Here is a 20577-nt window from a genome sequence, read left to right on the forward strand (position 1 = left end):
TAATATTCTCCACTTCCTTCACTCCATGTCGGCAGGACTGGCTTCTTCGAAGCACAGTCTCATCCCAGGGACCTTCCCCTGCTGGTCCTCCCACTTCACTCTTCCTGGAAACATGTGCATGGCTTGCTCTCTCGCTTTCTCAGGTCTGTGATCAAATGGCACCTCATCAAAGAGACAACTCCTCAACGTTCTAACCCCCAGGCTCTTAACACTCTCTCCCCAATGAACTTTACCAGTTCCTATCATACTTAACACTCCTTAGTATGTTATATATTCCTCTACTGACTGTGTTACTTCACCAGAATATAGATCCACAAAGGCAGAGTCTGTGCTGTGGTTGCTGTTGTATTCTTAGCAGTGAGAACAGAGTCCGGCATTTGGTAGGTGCCCAATGTTTGTTAAATGAATAAATTAATGAATGTAATAAAAGTTCTGCTGCCAATGGATATGCAAGCTTGCCACTTACCATAGGGTCTTTTCTAAGTTTATCAATTCCCCAAACATTAAAATATACAAGAAACAGCAAAATAAATATAAAAGAATCATCATTTCTATATAGGAGAATTTTAGCATCATATATATTTTGGTAAACTATATTTTACGAGACAATTATTTTATCTATTTGTGAAGTTATACTTCCTTTGGTAAAATGATTATATGTCCTAAACTCATCTCTTTCAAGTATTCAAGGGATATGTTAGGTTTTGAATAATAAAATATAATAAACAAACCCTTCTAATTGTTTAAATTATGATTTTGATGACTATTCTTCTTTGGTTAATGGAATCATTAAAAGAAACACAAATGTTATCACATGACAACCTACCATCACTGATATTACTGAGTGCCATAAAAAATGTATTCTGAATCAATGCACTTTGTATACTTCAAAGGGCTACATAAGTGTAATAGTAACAGCTAACATTACAGAACATTTACATGATTTAATAAGTTTAACTGATTCCTTCATATTCCGCTGTCCACACAACCCCATTGTTGTCTGCCCCTGTCTCTGTGAGTCATTTTTATATCACCCATCCTAGAATAGTCCCCCATTACTCCCCAGAATAATTTCAATTTTAATGACAGCAGTTGATAGTGTCTTGTTTATTTATTTTGTTAGGCAGTGACTGTCTCTTAGCTAGAAATAAGTTCGATCAGGATAGGGACCTTGTCTATTTTATTCAGTATGAGAGGCTATAGAGTATGGTGCTTAAGAGACAACTACTTAGATCAAATCCTGGCTCTGCCATTTAATCAGCTGTGTGATCTTCGGCAAATTACTTAATCAGTCTGAAGCTGTTTCTTTATCTGTGAAATGGGTATCCTAACAGTATTTGCCTCTTTAACTGTGAGAATTGTATGAATTAAATTTCGAATAGTATGGACTAAGAATAGTATTTGGCACAAGAAATTACTCAACAAATGACAGCCATTATTATTGTAAAACCCTGTTGAGGAGTTGTCTCTTTGATGAGGTGTCTTTTGATTAAGAGACCTGAAGAAGTGAGGGAGCAAGCCATACAGGAACCTAGTGTAGTGCCTAACACATAGTAAGACATCAAATACTGTTTGTGGAAGAATGAATTATCCTAGCCTTATAAATGCCAGTCTGAGTTCTTAACCGCCTCTCCTCTATTATAGAGGATATTCAATAAATACATTTTGATCAACTTTTATTTACAAAAACAAAACTTCTCTGATTTGAGTTAGAAAAAGCTTGAAAAATTATCTTTGGGAGCTCATCTTAATATGGCAGAAACTATAAACAAATGAACTGATACTAGGCATAGAAGGGAGCTTCATTTTGTTCAATTCCAACTAGTAAAATGATGTGAAAATACATTATATTTCAAGAAAAACTGTGAAAGAAACTGAATAGCCTATGTTTCTCTATAAACCAATACATTATATATATAAAATTATAATAAAATGAATACTTCTTAAGGCAAATCTTAAAACATGAACTAAAATGTTAATACTTTTCATATGCAAAAATCTTAAAATTCATTGAAATAGGGAAGAATGATTAAAAATATGCATCTGAATTAAAACAAGTTTGAATTCTGACTTTTGCCATTTATTAGGCAAGGAAACCTATATTTTCTAAGTCTCGTTTTTTTTCCCATCTCAAAAATAGTATAATAATAATACTCCAAATATTTCACAGGATTTTTGTAGAATTAATGATATAATAATGCCATGCAAACTGCTGTGCACAGTAAATGGCATGTAGGAAATGCTCAAAAAATACTTTTTCTTTATATAATTTCAAACAAATTGCTAACAGATAAATTAAAATAAGAAAATTCTGATTGTTTTACAAGCTTCCTCTTTAAAAGAAATGAGTTTAAAATGATATTATTCTCTCCTTGCTGCCAGAAATGTCACCTACATAGGTAAGCAGCTATAGCCATTCGTCCACATGAGGATAACAGACTTCATATTCTAAAACATATTATTCGAAAAGATAGTAAGTAATCTAAAATTTTGAATGTAAATGTTGAATCAATGTAAAACACTGATTCAACATTTATATACCTAATGAAATGATCACCACAGTAAGTCTAGTAACCATTTGTCACCAAAGTTATTAAAATATTATTGACTATATTCTCTGTACTATACATTACATCCCTGTGACTTCTTTACAACTAAAAGTTTGTACCTCTTAATTCCTTTCACTTTTTCATCCATACCCTTACCAACTTTCCCCTGGAAACCATCAATTTGTTCTCTGTATCTAATAGTCTGTTTCTGTTTTGTTTGTCCATTTGTTTTATTTTTTAGATCTCAGATGAGTGAAATCATATGGTATTTGTTTTCTCTACCTCATTTCACTTCGCACTATATCCTCTAGATTCATCCATGTTGCTGCAAAAGGCAAAATTTTGTACTTTATGGTTCAATAATATTCCATTGTGTGCGTATGCATATATACATATATAACATAACTTTTTTTCATTTATTGAGGGACACCTAAGTTGTCTCCATAGTATGGCTATTATAAATAATGTTACAATGAATATGGGTGTGCATATATCTTTTTGAATTAGTGTTTATGTTTTGGGGGGATAAATACCCAGAGGTGGAATTGCTAGGTCATGTGGTTGCTTTATTTTCAATTTTTTTGAGGAATCTCCACACTGTTTTCCATAGTGGCTGTACTGGTTTACAATCCCACCAACAGTGCATGAAGATTCCCTTTTCTCCACATCCTTGCCAATACTTGTTATCTCTTGTCTATTTAATAACCATTTTGACATATGAAAGGTGATACCTTAATGTAGTTTTGATTTGTATTTCCCTGATGATTAGTGACGGTGAGCATCTTTTCATGTGTCTGTTGGCCATCTGTATGTTTTCTTTGAAGAAATGTTTATTCAAGTCCTTTGTCCATTTTTTAATCAGAAAGTTTGGGTTTTATTTTGGGGGGGGTGATGTTAAGCTGTCTGAGCACTTCATATATTTTTGGATATTAATCCCTTATTGCATACACCATTTGCCAATACATTCTCCCATTCAGTAGGCTGCCTTTTCATCTTGGTGATGGTTTTCTTTGCTGTGCAGTTTTTTTAGTTTGATGTAGTTTCATTTGTTTTTGTTTTTGTTCTCCTTGCCTGAGTGGATATATCCAAAAAAATACTTCTACAAGCAATGCCAAAGAGTTTATTGTCTATGTTTTCTTCTAGGAGTTTTAAGGCTTAGGATTTTAAGGCTTCAGGTCTTACATTTAAGTCTTGAATCCATTTTGAATTTATTTTTGTATATAGTGTAGAAATTTGTGCAGTTTTATTCTTTTGCATGTCTTTGCTAGCTTATGCAACATAATTTATTGAAGAAACTGTCTTTTCCCCATTGTATTTTCTTTCCTCATTTGTCATAAGTTAACTGACCACATAAGCATGAGTTTATTTCTGAGCTCTCTATTCTGTTCCATTGATATATATGTTTGTTTTTGTGCCAGTGCCATACTGTTTTGATTACAGAGCTCTACAGTATAATTTGAAATCAAGGAATATAATACCTCTAACTTTGTTCAACATTTTGTTGGCTATTTGGGGTCTTCTATGGTTCCACATAAATTTTTTATGATTACTTGTTCTATTTCTGTGAAAAATGCCATTGGTATTTTGATAGGAACTGCACTGAATTTGCAGATTACTTGAATTAGTATAGATATTTTAACGATATTAATGCTTCCAATCCATTAGCATGGAACATCCTTCCATTTATTTGTGTCACCTTCAATTTCATCCATGTCTCAGAGTTTTCAAAGTACAGGTCTTTCACCTCCTTGGTTAAATTTATTCCCAGATATATATATATTTTTATTCCCCTTCTTTAATACCCCTCCTCTTCTACCCCTGACCTATGGATGTTACAGTTTCCTCTTAAGAACTGGATCACTGAAGGCAGGGAGTCTCCTCCCATACACTCACCGCGTGAACCTAGGTCCTGGCATACCCGGGGTATGGTCCATGGCTCCATTTGGGGCACGAACCCAGGACCTTCTGCGTGTAAAGCAGATGTGCTAACCACTACACTATGGAGCCACCTCCCCAGACATTTTCTTTTTTATGCAATTGAAAATGGGATTATTTTCTTAAATTTCTCTTTCTGGTAGTGTACAGGAATACGACAGATCTCTGCATATTAAGTTTGTATCCTAGAACTTTACTGACTTTATTTATTGGTTCTACAGATTTTTGGTGGAGCTTTTAGCATTTTCTATACATGTTATCTGAAAATAGTGACAGTTTTATTTATTTATTTTTTTTCTAGTTTGGATGCCTTTTCTTTCCTTTTCATGATTTACTGTTATGGCTAGAACTTTCAATACTATGTTGAATAAAAGTAGTGAGAGCGGGTCCTTGTCTTATTCCTGATCTTAGAGATAAAACCTTCCACTTTTCACTGCTGAGTATGAGCAGTGAGTTGTGGTCTTTATTTTGTTGATGTAGGTTCCTTCTATTTGTACTTTCTTAACAGTTTTTATCAGAAACAAATGTTAAATTTTGTCAAATGCTTTTTCTACAACTGATCATTTAATTTTTGTCCTTGGTCTTGTTAATGTGATATATCACATTGACTGATTTGCAGATATTGAACCATCTTATCCTGGAATAAATCCCAGTTGATCATGGTGTATGATCCTTTTAAGGTATTGAAGAAGGCGCGTCAATAATATGTTGAGAAGAATTGCAGCAACGATAGTAAGCAAGAATAGCCGCCAACAATCCTTTTTTGTCATGCCATTGTCTGGTTTCAGTATCACGGTAATTCTGGCCTCTTGTAGAATGAGTCTGGAAGCATTCCTCCCTTTTCAATGTTTGGAAGTTTGAGAAGAATAGGTATTCATTCTTCTTTAAATGTGTGGTAGAATTAACTTGTGAAACTTTCTGGTCCTGAACTTTTGTCTGTTGGGAGTTTTTGATTACTGACTTGATTTTGCTACTACTAATCAATGTATTCAGATTTTATGTTTCTTTTTGGTTCGGTCTTAGAAGGTTGTATGTTTCTAGGAAATTATCTATTTCTTTTAGGTTGTCCAATTACTGGCATATAATTGTTCCTAGTATTCTCTTATGATCCCTTGTATTTCTGTGGTGTCAGCTGTAACTTCTACTCTTTCTGATTTTATTTATTTGGGTCCTTTTTGTTTCTTGATAAACCTACTTAAAGGTTTACCAATTTTGTTTATTTTTTCAAAGAATCAGTTCTCAGTTTTATTGATCTTTTCTGTTTTTTGGGGGGTGGGGTAGGGGGAGTCCATCTCATTTATTTCTGCTCTGATCTTTATTATAATCTTCCTTCTACTAACTTTGAGCTTTTGTTTGTTCTTTTTCTAGTTCCTTTTGGTGTAAGGTTAGATTGAGATTTTTCTTGTTTCCTGAGGCCTGTATTTCTATAAACTTCCCTCTTTAACTGCTTTTGCTGTGTTCCATATATTTTAGAATGTTGTGCCTCCATTTTCATTTGTCTCAGTGTATTTTTTGATTTACTCCGACTTCTTTGTTAACCCACTGGTTTATTAACAACATGTTAGTCTCCATGTATTTGTGTTTTTCTAGTTTTCTTCTTGTATTTGATTTCTTGATTCATATTGTTGTGGTTGGTAAAGATGCTTGATATGATTTCAATCTTCTTAAAGGTACTGAGACTTGTTTTGTGGCATAACATGCGATCTATCCTAGAGAATGTTCCATGTGCACTTGAAAAGAATGTGTATCTGGCTGTTTTGGGTTGAAATTTTCTGTACATATCTATTAAGTCCATGTGGTTTAATGTGTCATTTAAGGCCAGTGTATCTTTGCTGATTTTCTGTCTAGATGATCTATCCATTGATGTTAGTGGAAGGTTAAAGTCCCTTACTATTACTATAATCCTATCAATCTCTCTCTTTATGTCTATTCATATTTGCTTTAAGTAATTAGGTGTTCCTATGTTGAGTGCATAAAAGTTTTAAAGTGTTATATCCTCTTGTTGAATTGATCCCTTTATCACGATATAATAACCTTCTTTGTCTCTTAATACAGTCTTTGTCTTAAAATCTATTTGATTTAAGTACAGGTGATGTGTATAAGTGGTCTCACATAGTTCAAACATCTGTTTTTCAAGAGTCAACTGTATTTTTGATCTGTAGTTGAAAATATGCATATGTGGAGGACTGACTTAAGATATACTAAAACTTCTGACTGTGTGGCATGTCAGCATCCCTAACTGCTGCATTATTCAGTAGTCAACTATATAACTAATCCAGTTTTTTTTGTTTGTTTCTGTTTGCATGAAACACCTTTTTCTGTAACTTCACTTTGTGAGTGTTCTTACATCTGAAGTGAGTCTCTTGTAGGGAGCATATAGATAGGCCTTGTTTTTTTTTTTTACCCAAGTAACCACTCTATGTCTTTTGATTAAATTAGTCCACTTATATTTAAGGTAACCGTGATAGATATATACTTCTTGCAGTTTTGTTAATTGTTTTCTGACTGTTTTGTAGTTCCTTTCTATTCCTTTTTAATTCTCTTGCTTTCTTGCCTTGTGATAGTGTTATGTTTAAGATCCTTTTTCATTATCTCTTGTGTACCTATCATATGTTTTTGTTTTGTGTTTACCATGAGGCTCATGTATAATAGCCTATACATATATATATATGCACATATATATGTCTATTTTAAGTCGAAATCAAGTTTAAAAGCATTCTAAAACTACATGCTTTGGTTTCATACTTTACATATTTTTGTGTAGCTCTTAACTAATTACTGCAGTTATAATTGCTTTTACCACTTTTGTCTTTTCACCTTCATTCTAGTTCTTTAAGTGGTTGATCTACACTCGGGTGTGGGAACTGGCCCCTTGGAGAGGGAGCCACTTTGGAGGGGCACCGGTGGCAGCCAAGGCTGCCTGCCAGGTGTGGCAGAGCTGAAGTCACTTCGGTTGGGTCCCAGCCAGGTTGGGCAGGTTGAGTGGGACAGGTCCTCAGAATAACATCAAGGTGGGGTTAATGGTATTAGCAACTTTAACAAAGAGCCTCAGAACTGGCACCTGCCAATGCCCGGCCAATCAGGTAGAAAGAGAGTAAAAATAAACAAACGAAAACATGGTGCCAGCAGTGCTTCCATCTCCAAAGAATTTCCAACAGATTTCTGTCCCTCTGGCACTCGCCTAAAATTAGTCAATGTATCTCCTTCATGTACGATCTAGGTGTTTTTCAAACTGCTGTGTCAATACTGGGACTCAGAACAAATGAGTTCGTGCATGAGTCCATTAAGAGTGGTATCTCGGTTCTCTACAGCCCTCTGACTCTCCTAGGGGTATGGCTGACTGGTTTTCAAAGCCAGATATTATGGGGGCTTCCCTTCCCAGTGCAGGTATCCCAGGCTAGAAAGCCTGATGGCTCAAACCTCTCACTTCTCAGGAGGGAAGCCCTGCAGTCACGATATCCCCTCCTGCTTGTATGTTGCTGCACCAGAGGTGTGGGTCCTTGACTAGACTACATCTCTGCCTCTACTACCTGTCTTGATCTGGTTTCTTCTTTATATCATTAGCTGTAGAAAATCTGTTCTGCTAGTCTTTAGGCATTCTCGGAGAGAGTTATTTTATTTGTAGTTGTTGTTCTGGGGTGTTTGTGGGAGAAAGTAAGCTCAGGATCTTCCTACTCTGCCATCTTGACCCCTCTCTATTTCAGTAATTCTTATGAAATGAATAAAAACTCTGACATTAAGCTGTTTCAAAAGGTAAAATTAAAACATTTTTCGCAGAACACTTTTGAAGAATATGAGTCTCCGATTACATCCTGAAGTGGGTACATCTAAATATAAACTAGCTAATAAGTAGCAGAAACAAAACAACTATCAAATTTCACATCTAAGGTTCTGACTACAATTCTATGGTCAATACTGTCATTAGTTTTAAGAGTACCAAAGCCATTATAGCAATTGCTAGTGAAAATATATTTGGATTTCATAAGACTCTCCTTTCATAGAAGATTCTACCACATCATGAAATGTGCATACTTATATTATTAAGGGTCTACTCTGAATTATAATCGGTTACCCATAATTATAAAAGCCTAATTCATTCATTTACAAGTGGTACTTCCCAGATTTAGATATAGTAAGGGGTTGCTTTAAAATAAATTAGATAGTAATAATAAATCACATAAGGTTGTATAACTTTTATATTTTAAATTTCATTGTACTCATCAATGTTTGACCTGAAAAGCTGAGGTTTTTAATTGGTCCCAACATGTTAGTTAGAGAACAAGAGTAAACACTAATAACTCCTAATGCGCAAATAAATTCCAAATAGTCTTACTAAAATCCACACAGAGTTTCTAAGCATATCAATCTGCCCCTGGAAGCAGGATCATTCAACAGTCACTGTGCACCGAATTACATCTCCTTCTCATCAAACACTCAGGGTTCCCCAGGGCTTCAGGATGACTGAGTCACATACAGGGAAGGTTTATCATCCTGTAAGAACTCCATTTCCTCCTCTAAATCTCAGAGGTCAAAGACCAGACATCACCATTTACTCCTTGCATGAGTAGAAAGTCAATCAGAGAAATACGCATTAAGTACCTTGTTGATGCAAGACGGGGTCTGGATCTGGTGGTGGAGACGCAAAGACAAATAAAGCTGAGTTGCTAGTGGGACAGGGGCATGAAAATTGAATACTGACTGCCACAGGGATGCATTAACAAGGTGCTCAAGGGACACAGAGAAGGAAGTGTAGGGAGCTAAAGCTCCCCAAATTCAAAAGAGTGCATGGAGCTAAAGCTCCCCAAATTCAAAAGAGTGCATGGATTATCTTGGGAGGCCTGCTTGCATAAAAAGGAAAAGGCTGGTTCTGTGGAATTCCAGGAAGAAGAAGATTAAGTATAGACAAAGGGAGTGACAAAGGGAGTGTCAAAGGGAGTGTCAAAGGGAGTGTCAATTGTACCTAATCTTCAGGATGTTACTTTTATTATGTTATCTTGGGATACACAAAGGAACAGATTATGTATAAAAAGAAGCATAAGAAATAAACTCGGAGAGACAGTTGTGAGATTTGTTCTCCCTCCTGCACCCTGTCTGTCTTCTCTTTTTTCTCAGTCCCCGCTTCCCCATTCAGGTACCCGGTTTGGCTTGGTCGGCTGGCTTCCGACAAGGAAGGTACCTGTCCTCTCTCCTATTCCCAGATAAGACCCACCTCCACTCTTCCCCAGGACTCTTATCTGTTCTACAAAATCCCAGCTTTCCTTTCTCTTTGAAAAGTTCCACACTAATAAAACCTTCTCCCTATTGCAACAGCTTGAATAAAATCATCTCTTTGTCCTGTGTATTTTGTCTTCCACAAAGGATATCATTTTGCTTTGATTTAATCCAAGGAAAGGGAGTGAAGATTTCTGTTCCCATATGAAAAAAGGAATCATGCCAGCCACAGAATCTGATGATAAGACCCATCTCTCACCAGTGATCCTTGCCTCTCCTAATATCCCATCAGATTAAATGTGACAGAGTGTGTCAAGATGGACCTGTTAGGCTGTGAAAATGCAGGACTGTGGCTCAGCCATTAATATGTTCTGAACAGGGGTCTCATAAAGGCTCACTGCTTCAATTACCAAGAGGCTTCCCCGCATACTATCTTTTAGGTTCTTCTGTGGCTATACACCATGTGCACACTCACATACACACACACATTCACAGACACACGCATACAACTTCACCACCTGCACAGAAAGTAAAGCAAACACACCTGCTAGGGAATACCATGTTGAATGCTTCAATGCACGTAATTTTTTAAAAAAGAAAGTAGCACCCCAAATTAGTCCTAGTAAAAACTGAGGCAGCTGATAAAACAGACATATTTAATGACTGGTTAGAGAAGGGGCTGGGCCAAATTTGGTTGGCTTCTGAATTTTGTAAAGAGTAAAACCTAATAGGCACAAAAAAAGTAAGTTTTTTTGTATTTTACTGACACAAAGCCACACAAAGCCATACTCATTCCTTTACATACTATGTCTGCTTTTGTGCTACAATGGCAGAGTGAGTAGTTGCAAAAGGGATTGTGTGGCCACATTTATACCCAACTCTTTACATAAAAAGTTTGCCAACTCTTGGAATAAAGCATCAAAATTAATGTCTTTCTACCAAGAAAGAATCAGCCTCAAACATATATTAAAAGCAAAATTAAAATATCCATATTACTATATTTACATTAGTTCTTTTTTCAGATTAAACATAATTTTATATAATTCGCAGACTTTCTACTCTTGTGCAACACAAAAATAATACCAGCATATACTGAATAGGAAGAAATGCTTAAGCATTTCTAGTTCAGCCTTTTTCAAAGAAGGTCTAAAAGTAAACTGAACAATGAATTGTGTTAAATTTCCTAATGAAGAATAGTCTCAAAAGGCCTTTTTAGCACAGACTATGTTGCTAGTGCTCAAATTTAATATATTCTTTTTGTTAGACTATTTTTACATTTTCTTTACGGAGTACACTGGTTGGATTAAATAGCAAAGCTTAGGAACTCCTGACTCCACCTCACCCCCTCAGTGCCCAGGCACTCAGTCAACAGGGGTGCATCTTCCTCTCTCTCTTGGGATGATGACAGAGCCTTGGCTCCAGTGAAATAAAGTGGAATGATAAATTTAAACCAGATTTTAAAGGAAATTTAATAACTAGTTAAGGAACTTGTTTCTGAAGAGGAAAGGGACATGATCCTGTCCATGTGTTGGGATGGTAACTCTGGAGGCCATGGTGAAGGTAGATGGTGAGGGGAGATACAAGCCAGGACAGTAGTGGATACTGTTACCTAGGCAGAGAGCATACACACCAGACCTAGGCCAGGCAATGACAAAGAGTAGGGAAGAGGAAACTGATGGGAAATATACTCTCAAGGTGGAAGCAAATTAGTTTGTCAATGGACTTTGAAGGTTTACTGTTTCTATTTTGTTTTCCATCTTTTCCTTTTAGAAAAGGAGGACATTCTTAAGGAAATCTGATAGGTTCTAAGCTCCTTAAGAGCAAGGCCCATATTTTATTTCTATACCATATCTATATCCAAACTGCATAGCACAGAGGTGCCATGAGATGCAGAGTTGGCCAAGTAGAACAAGGAGAAACTTGAGAGGCAGTGGGGTGGGGCTCAGATCCTGCCTCTTTCACTTCCTGGCTGTTGGACCTTTGGACAGCTCTACATTTTCTCAGTACCATATGAATCATAATGTCTAATTACAAGGTTGTTTTAAGAATCAGAGAGAAAGAGAATGTGTGTGTGTGCATATGTACACACATTTACAAAAATAGGCATTCCATAAATAGTAATTGTTACTAGTATTTTCACACTAGTATTATTAAAATATAATGTTAAAACTACAAAAGTTCTCTGCTTTTTATGCAAAATTTGCTTTGAAAGTCTCTGCCCCTTTCTCCTTTAGAAAAGAGCAGTTTATTGCATTCCGTTCTCTAAAAAATTCTTTTGAAGTTTATTTTATTCTGAGATGTGCAGTGGGAGTAACTTTCAAGGAAATAGCTTGAAAAATATGTTTTCGGGGAGGAAAAAAAACTATACTAAAAGTATGACTTATACAGGCATACCCGTTTTATTGTGCTTCACTTTATTGTACTTCACAGATGTTAGGTCTTCTACAAATTGAAGGTAAAACCCTCCACCCGCAAAAAGATGACAACTCACTTTCTTCCATATTTGTTTTATTGCGATGGTCTGAAACTGAAGCCGCAATATCTCTGAGGTATGCTGCATGGTTATTTATTGATCTAGCTTCAGAAACCTAGTAATTTTCTCCTACACATCTTCTTAGTGGTGGCTAGTATATTTCAAGAAATATAGATGCTGATAAGGAAGGTAACTGAAACATCTTTGGTAAATGTTCAGTAAGAAACTGATTAAAAACACTGCTCAGAGGGTAGATCAGACAGTTTAGTGGGCCTGAGGTAGAATGATACATGAAGGAGAAAACTAACGGTATTTGACCACTCCATCTCCTAAATACTGAATTGAAAAATATTAGAAAAATAAAATTAAGAGCGATTCCTTTGATTTCTGAGAAACATTCAAGAAGATCTCTTCTGATAGTTGTAAATAAGCAAGTTTCTTCAGAAAGCATATTACATGGCAATTAATATTATGATTCTAGAGTCCATCGGTGGAACCGTCCTGTCACCACTAAAAAAGTCCCAACACTAAAGAATGGCCCATGTGCCCATGCCTTCGAAATGGAGAAAACTGTGTTTTCTTTAGGATCTTCCTCTAACCTTCTCCAAAGAATAGGCGACCTTTAAATGACACAACAGTTTGTCTTTTCTCTAGGAAAAAAATCCCCGGGGGTATGGTTTTATTTACAATGCAGACCATCATCTGTGCTGAATGATGGATTTGTTACGTTGGAAATGAACTACTCTGAAGCAGTAATCTAAGAACTATATTCTTTTTGAAATACTTACCTTGTTAGGTTTTTCTCCTCCTGTTTTGATTACATTAAATACAGAGCATTAAAAAAACAGAAACTTTACAATGTGTTGGCGGAAAAAGAAAACTTTGACACAGCCACAACTCCCCCAGCATGGATTTCTTTTTATGAGGTATGGATTTAAATACATCTTAGCTAGAAAGAAACAGAAAGATAAGCCTTCAAATATTACCTTATCGACTTACTTAGACAGTCTGGATTTTCAATATAAATCAAGTAAAATGGCTTGAAAGCCTACAGGTAATCTGAAAAATATTTCCTTCTCCCATGAGTATATGGAGTGGAAAATCTTCTCTGTGCTGTTCTTTATCCCCATGTAAGAGGGGAGGCGATGACATTTTAATGTAAGTCCAAGAACTATTCCAATTCTGCTTAAAATTTTAAAAGTCTCTGGGGTTTAGAAAATAGAAGGCAACCTTTATTTAAAGCCACGTTGCGTTAAATAAAATTTCTTTTAAATAAGTCATCACACTTAAGAAAATGAATTTTACTAAAATCTGCATAAGTTGTATGTTATTTTAATATTCCTTCAGCTTATAGCTTGTTAATACGAGGAAAGAGAATTAAAGCAGCTTTTTACTTGACCTTTCATTTTAATCTACTATTTAGCATAGGAGATATGTACAACGGCCTCAGACTTTGACAATTTTTGCAATTTTACAATAACCTCGAGAACAGGACAGAAATGTTTTGCCTATATTTGTAAAATTGGGGGTCATCTTGCTGAGAAACGATTTGTCAACATCTATTTCAAGTTCATCCAGTAAATAACATACATGCATTACTCTGGGTCAGACAACACTGTGCTACCACGTGAAGAAAATACAAGCAAAACTACCCGAAATATTGAGAAAGATGACTGCTTTCCTCTAAGTGCAGCAGATGCCAACTACGATGAGCATTCTACTGCAATGTAATGTCATTATGCGGGAATTAGATTTCTAAAGAAACTTTGGGAAGGATTTCTATAAAAATATGATAAATATCTACCCTCTCTGACCTCTCTGCAGAATATGATTTGTTGAAATGGCCACAGGTGATGTCAATTCACAGAAAAAGAAAATAACTTATGAGAAGATAAGACTTGATGACCTAATTGCAAAATTACTCTAAGAAAAAAAAAGAGAGAGATGCAGCTATCCCTTTCTGTACACGATAGACATGACCCCCAAAGAGCTGGCATAAATCAAATCAAATTTTAACTGAACTAGCAGAAAGGTCTCGAATAAATTCTCCTCCTTATAACATTCTTTCTTTCCAGGATGGAGACTAAAGTACCCAACAAAGGCAAAACACAGAGCCACATTCACCCAGCTTACTGAGTTGATCAGCTGATAAAATTAAATAATGCATCTCTTATTGGCTTGAATGTTTTTGCATAAATTATACACTGCGTAGGTAACCTGAATGCCCTATAAGATGACAACAACAAGTGAGCCTAAATGGAACTTCAGTCTGAAGTATTAGATACCGCCTCTGGGTTGCTACTTCTCATGTATGCCTAAATATTAAGATTTCAGTGACCAAAGGGCAGGGCCAACTTTCTCCCTGATAGTCTTACGTTCAATAAATCTGTTTCGGAAGTATCTATGATCTAGGTGACCTAGGTAATATTAACTGTGAAAAGAGTTGTTGTATGTATAATTTTTTAAAGAGGGAACACTCAAAAAAAGCTACTTTCCTTTTTTAAAAACAAACAAACAAACATAAAAAGCCCACATACATTTTTAAGTCCCCTGGATTGACCCTGTGCTATAAATAGACAATAGGTTTGTGGGAGGCTGCTGCCCACCACCCTGCGGTCTGCACTCGGTTTCTGCCTTGCTTGCTTTCTTTCCTCCATCTGTTGTTGCACTGAAGCCGCCCTGACAACTTCATTCTCCCAAAATACTGCTTCTTTTCTTGTTTTTGTGTAGTGGTTCTAATATCAACATTTGCATATTTCTCTAGGGAGAGAAAGCTTATCTTATTTACATTTTCCCTCCAGTGATCCTGCCTTAATATTGCAGAGCAAAGCAGAGCAGAGAGGGGAGTAACAGAGATGGTGACTTTTTTGAGACTTTCCCTAAGCTCTGCCTAAGGAGTTTCTTCTGCTAAGGCATATCAGCAGAAGCCTTGGCTTTCCTTTCACCTCATCCCAGGAGGAATATATAGTTGTTTTCCGGTACAGGATAAGAAATGGAAGAAATCAAGAAAAAAAAAAAATATCAATATGTGGTGATCGATGTCAGCTAGACTTATTGTGGTGATCACTTCACAACATATACATATATTGAATCATTATGTTGTATGCCTGAAACTAATATAATGTTTTATGTCAATTATATCTCAATTTATAAAAAGGAAATTGAAGTCAATTAGTACTATCAAACAAGGTGATATAAAATACATGAACACACAATCTTCATTTATGGATTCTTCCCTAAGACTGTCTTTGGAAGAATCCTCTTTTGTTGGTTGACTTTTCTTACTGTGGAAGACTATTCCTACTGCTACGAGCTAAAGCTCCTGACAAAGGCTTTCTGCCATTCTGTATGCCCAGTATATTAGGAGATGACCATCTATAGCTGGTAATATAAGCAGATCCAACTTTCAATACCTTGCCTAATGGTTTGCTCAGAAAAGGAACTCCAGATACTTTAAGTTCATGTCTATCAAACTGAGGGAGGCATATCCCAGGGCATGTACATACATACTGATGGAACATATTAAACCAACGAATAAGCACTACAGATATTTAGGAAAAAACATTTTTAGAGTCACATAAAAACAGTTATGTAAAAGAACAGAATACAAAGTTTTGTTCATTTCTAGGATAAAACATTAAAATTCAAATAAATGTTGAGCTTACTACAGCCGCCTTTTGCTATAGTACCCAGATCCCAAAAGGCCTGCCTCTCTCCATTCGCCTTTGAAGCTAAGTGGAAAAGTTTGTGAATCGCTGCCTTAAGCAATTACCTAGATATCTCAGGTTTCTACCTCTGTCGTACACACAAGTCACAACTCTAATAATACACATCTATGCTACCTGAAATAAACTGGAGAAAAACCATAAGAGATGAGCAACAAAATGATGGAAATAATCTGTATACTATTTCGTACTAAAATTTGCTTTTAATTCTAAAAGTAATAATTGTGTCCCTATTAATTCAAAGCTCAGTCTAGGGCAACACTTTACAACTATTATCAAAATTCCAAAAAATTAATCTAGTTCACTTAATGATACATAGAATTTTTCATTTGCTGTTCCCTCTGCCCAGAACTCTTCCCTTCATTTCTCTACATCGCTGATTCTTTCTCACTCTTCAAATTCACCTTTTCAGAGAAGCCTTTCCTAACCATCTTACCTAAAGTAACACCTTTTCGGTCCTATAAATGTTGTTATCCTGTTTGTTTCCTTTAAAGCCATTACCACAATTTAACTGATATATCATTTTTTATCATTTGTTTGCCTCTTCCCAACTGAATAGGCCAGAATCTTACCTGTTTTATTTACTGCCACATCCCCATCTCTACTGATTGTCAATCAATAAATATTTGTGAAGAAAGACTGCTTGCTCCACAGTAGTTATAAATTAAAACAAACAAGCAAACAGGCATTTCTCACAGACTTTTAAAACTCTAAAAAATCAGAGTGTGCAGCTGTTATAACTTAGCTCTCTTTTCTTACAAACCAAAAAGAAACTGAAGCTCAGCAACTCCTCCAAAATCCTTTTAGGATTACAAATTTGGGGTGGAGCCAGGACTAGTCTTCATTTCCCTATCTCCCACTCCAGGGAGCTTTCCAAACCAAGCTGTTGTTTCTTCTGGTTTCACTTTATTAGTGCTACAGGATGTATAAACAGTGTTAAACACATGTGAAAACCAATTTTTGCTTTTCCCATAAACTGTCTTTTTTTTTTTTTGCCACCCACAGTAGAGAAATCACATGCTAAGGAGGTTGACTTTTATGCCATGTGCAGAAGAGAGGTAATCCCATTAAAATCCAATCCCGTTGCACAGCATAACCTGTGAGCCTCACTTCTGCAGCTGACATAGCCTGAGCAGCCACTATATTCACTAACAAAGACATAAAGTGTGTTTTGAAATCAGGAGAATTAAATAAATGTCATATGCATTGACATCTCACACATCCAAAAAGTTTATTTAATACATACTTCAGAAACTATGCTGATTTTCCTCAGAGATCAAATTTAAACTCAAGTGGCCAAAAAAAAAAAAAAAAATCTTAAAAGGAGAAAGGTCACGTAAGCGAGTGTTATAGCAGTCGCAAGTCCCCAAATCCACTGGAAACTGCTGGAGAAGGATGTGGTTTACTGATCTGGAATCAGACCTATTTGGCAAACTCACAGGTGGCAGGTAACTAAGCCGCTATGTCTAACAATAAAACATTGCTCCCTAAAAGAAACTGGGGTCTTGTTAAATGACTTCTTTGTAACCTCCTAGGATACTTGAGTATTCTGTGGTGGCTAGGTCAAGGTTCTTCCCTTCAGGCTGCCACACCCCAGTGCCCAGAGTTCCCATGTTTTAAGCCATGGCTCACAGGTCACCTCATTGGAATTCATAGACAGGTTAAACCCCATCACTGTCTAACCCTCCAACGCCATAGCTGACTTGTCTTCCCTGCGCCAGGACGTTCTTTTTATTTCAAAGTTAGTTGTTTCTTCATGTCTATTTGTCCACCTAGCCTATCATTTTCTAATGTAAACTGAGAGCCAGGACCCTGCTCTTTGTTAACATAAGCCCTAACATCAGCCTCTATTTTTCAATTAAACTGACATAGCCTCTTCCTCCTAGACACGACAATACTGAAATAAAATTCATACTTGTAGAGAACATGTTTTACTGGGGTCAAATTTCTCAATCATAACAACAAGGTCCAAAATTACTGGTGCCATATAACATTGGCAAATATTTCTATATGCATTCATTCCATAATGCTATTAATTCTGTATTTTTAAAAAAGAATAAATGATTAGTTTTTAAATTAAGCAAAATGATAGTACTCAAATAATACAAATCCAGAAATGGATAAATTATTAATCTCATTAGTTACCAAGTTTAGAATATTTACCCAAGCATGAGGCAAATGTTTCTAGAAATACATTACAGTATTTTTAAAAACCTGTGCCAAATGTGTATATAATGCATTATTAGGAAACAGATAAAATAGATAAATAATTTATCTGCACTCAAGAAATAGGACCCTATTTCCCAAAGACTTCTATGATAAAAATTAAAGCAGATGTAGATAACTGTGATCCTATGTACCTCAAGTTTCTGAAGAAATCTATTTGGTTATATATATCGAATAGTCAACAAAACAAACAGTGTGCATCATCAACAATTGCATAGCTAGACAAATTTTTAAGTAGTCAAAATGAAGCTACATATTTAACGCTTTGTAGTAAAATCAACGGTATTCCTACTCTTAAATGAAAAGGTTTTTTATTAAGTTGTTGTCTTATTCTTTACATAAATTAATAAAAACTAATATTCTCAGTAGTAGTTAATAAACCAATACTTTGAAAGATTTTCCACTCGCACATTATCAGTCCACATTATCAGGGTTTCAAGTGAACTGATTATTACGAAACCTCATATTTCATTCAAGATACTGCTGTGAGGAATTTAGACAGGATCATAAAAGTTACTTGTAATTTAAACGGACATTTAAAAATCATTATTTTTAAAATTAACACAATGTTGAATTCTATAAAAGTAAATTACTTTGTTAAAGCAAAATTCCCTTTAATAATTGCACTAATGTACTATTCAAGAAATGCTGACAATACCAGGCACATGGTCATACGCCCTGAAACTGTGAAAAATGATCTCCACGTAGAACAGGTTCACAATTAGTTAGGGCTTTGGTCTGAGCAAGAGGAAGGTAATAACATCACATTGTTATGCTGCATATATAAAGTTAAATCAAGTCATCTGTGGCTAATATAATGGTCAGCTTCTGCGAAGTGTTCATTCTGTTGTTTCAGGAAAGAATAACCTTCAGCTCCACCAAAAATGGTGGAAAAAGGTGAGTGAACAGGCCTTCTAAGACCTGCGTAGAACATATAACAATAAAGAGGTATGTGTATTTGACATTGTCTCAGGTATAAAAAAAATAATTTGAAAAATGCGAGTCAGCTTCTCTATTTAAGCTATCAATTAATGTAGAGACAAAAAGAAGGTCAAGAAAACAATACAATTTTGGGAATTGTGAATCTGACAGGCTAATGGTGTTGGAAAAACTGTACTATAAAATGTCTACCTTTTCCCATAATTTGCATCCTATAAATTGCTTACTCAAATCCGACTGTCAAGTTTACAGATCCTGCCTGAGAACTTTATAAATCCCTACATGTTTTCTTCTCTGAAAATAAACCCATCAACATAAATTAACTAGAAATTTCCTCTTTTTTGGTTTTCTGAAATGGCAAAATTTTGATTAGACAATTAAATGTTTTAATGAAAACAGGAAAACACAAAATTATTCCAAAACCTATTATGTAAAAGTATTCTTATTCTTTATAAAAATTAGTATAGAAATTAGTGTAATACATGTAAATAGTTATTTAATTTTACTAAAGTGATTTTGACAATAGTTCACACTGACTTTTTAATATGGAAGGACAACAATGCGCATATATCTTCACATATGACAAATTTATGTATAAAGTAAACATTTGCTCAAAAATACCCATACACATAAAATAATGACAACTATGTCAAGTATATCCAATTTAGAAAGAAGAGACTACACAAAAATTAAAATACTAATTTTGTGAGGATAGTTGCATTTTGCATTTTTTTCATTCTTTTATACCATTACTATATTGCTTTTAAAATTAAAATATATTTATTTTTTGGCTATAAACATAAAACCATTACATAATTTAGAGCTATTAAATAAAACTAAAATATAATTTCTAAATAAAACTATTATGTAGTTTTAAAATTCATATAAATATGAACTCCACATACCTGAGCCAACCTCTTTTTCCTCTTCTTCAATGTTGTTTTTGATGCTATCATATTCTTCATCAATGGTCTGGTTTCCACGCATCTGAGATAAAATTCTACGGGCCTTCTGAGTCTGTCCTTTCTGAATAAGCCATCGAGGGCTTTCAGGTAAAAAGAGAAAGCCAAAAAACTGTATAACTGCTGGAATTGCTGCAAGTCCCAACATGTACCTGTAATAAAAAATCCATGTATTATTGTAAAATCTGGTCTTATAAGCACCACATTGAGACTATCTAATGCTGAATTAATCAGAATGATATTCTTTTAACTGTATTTGTATATGTGTGTGACTCACCAAAAAGGAGGATATTTTCATGCTATAGTAAGAAATTGAAAAATGAGAAAACTCTGATTCTTAGATATCTCACATAAATCACAATGAAAACTGGACAAAAGTCACAATAATTATGTACATGCATTCTAAATGAAACATATGATGCAAAACCATAATAATCATTCTCATCCAAAACTAATATATGTAATATAATTCTGTATTCTACAATATAAAATGGAATTAAGACAAAACTCTCTGAACTGTTTAAAAGATATATTTTTCTTTAAAATAAACGCCCAAA

At 35.1% G+C, this 20577-nt stretch overlaps 1 protein-coding gene across 1 annotated transcript in view; it reads right to left on the reverse strand.

The window, feature by feature from the left end:
• Positions 1–20577, reverse strand: part of SLC2A13 (solute carrier family 2 member 13) — a 315165-nt gene that overhangs the window by 223121 nt on the left and 71467 nt on the right. Inside the window, exon 3 of the mRNA XM_011363165.2 lies at positions 19964–20172. Within this exon, the coding sequence (XP_011361467.1) occupies positions 19964–20172 (209 nt within the window). The remainder of the gene's footprint in view (positions 1–19963; positions 20173–20577) is intronic.

This window comes from Pteropus vampyrus, unplaced genomic scaffold (assembly GCF_000151845.1).
Source record: "Pteropus vampyrus isolate Shadow unplaced genomic scaffold, Pvam_2.0 Scaffold82, whole genome shotgun sequence".
In the NCBI taxonomy this organism is placed as follows: Eukaryota; Metazoa; Chordata; class Mammalia; order Chiroptera; family Pteropodidae; genus Pteropus; species Pteropus vampyrus.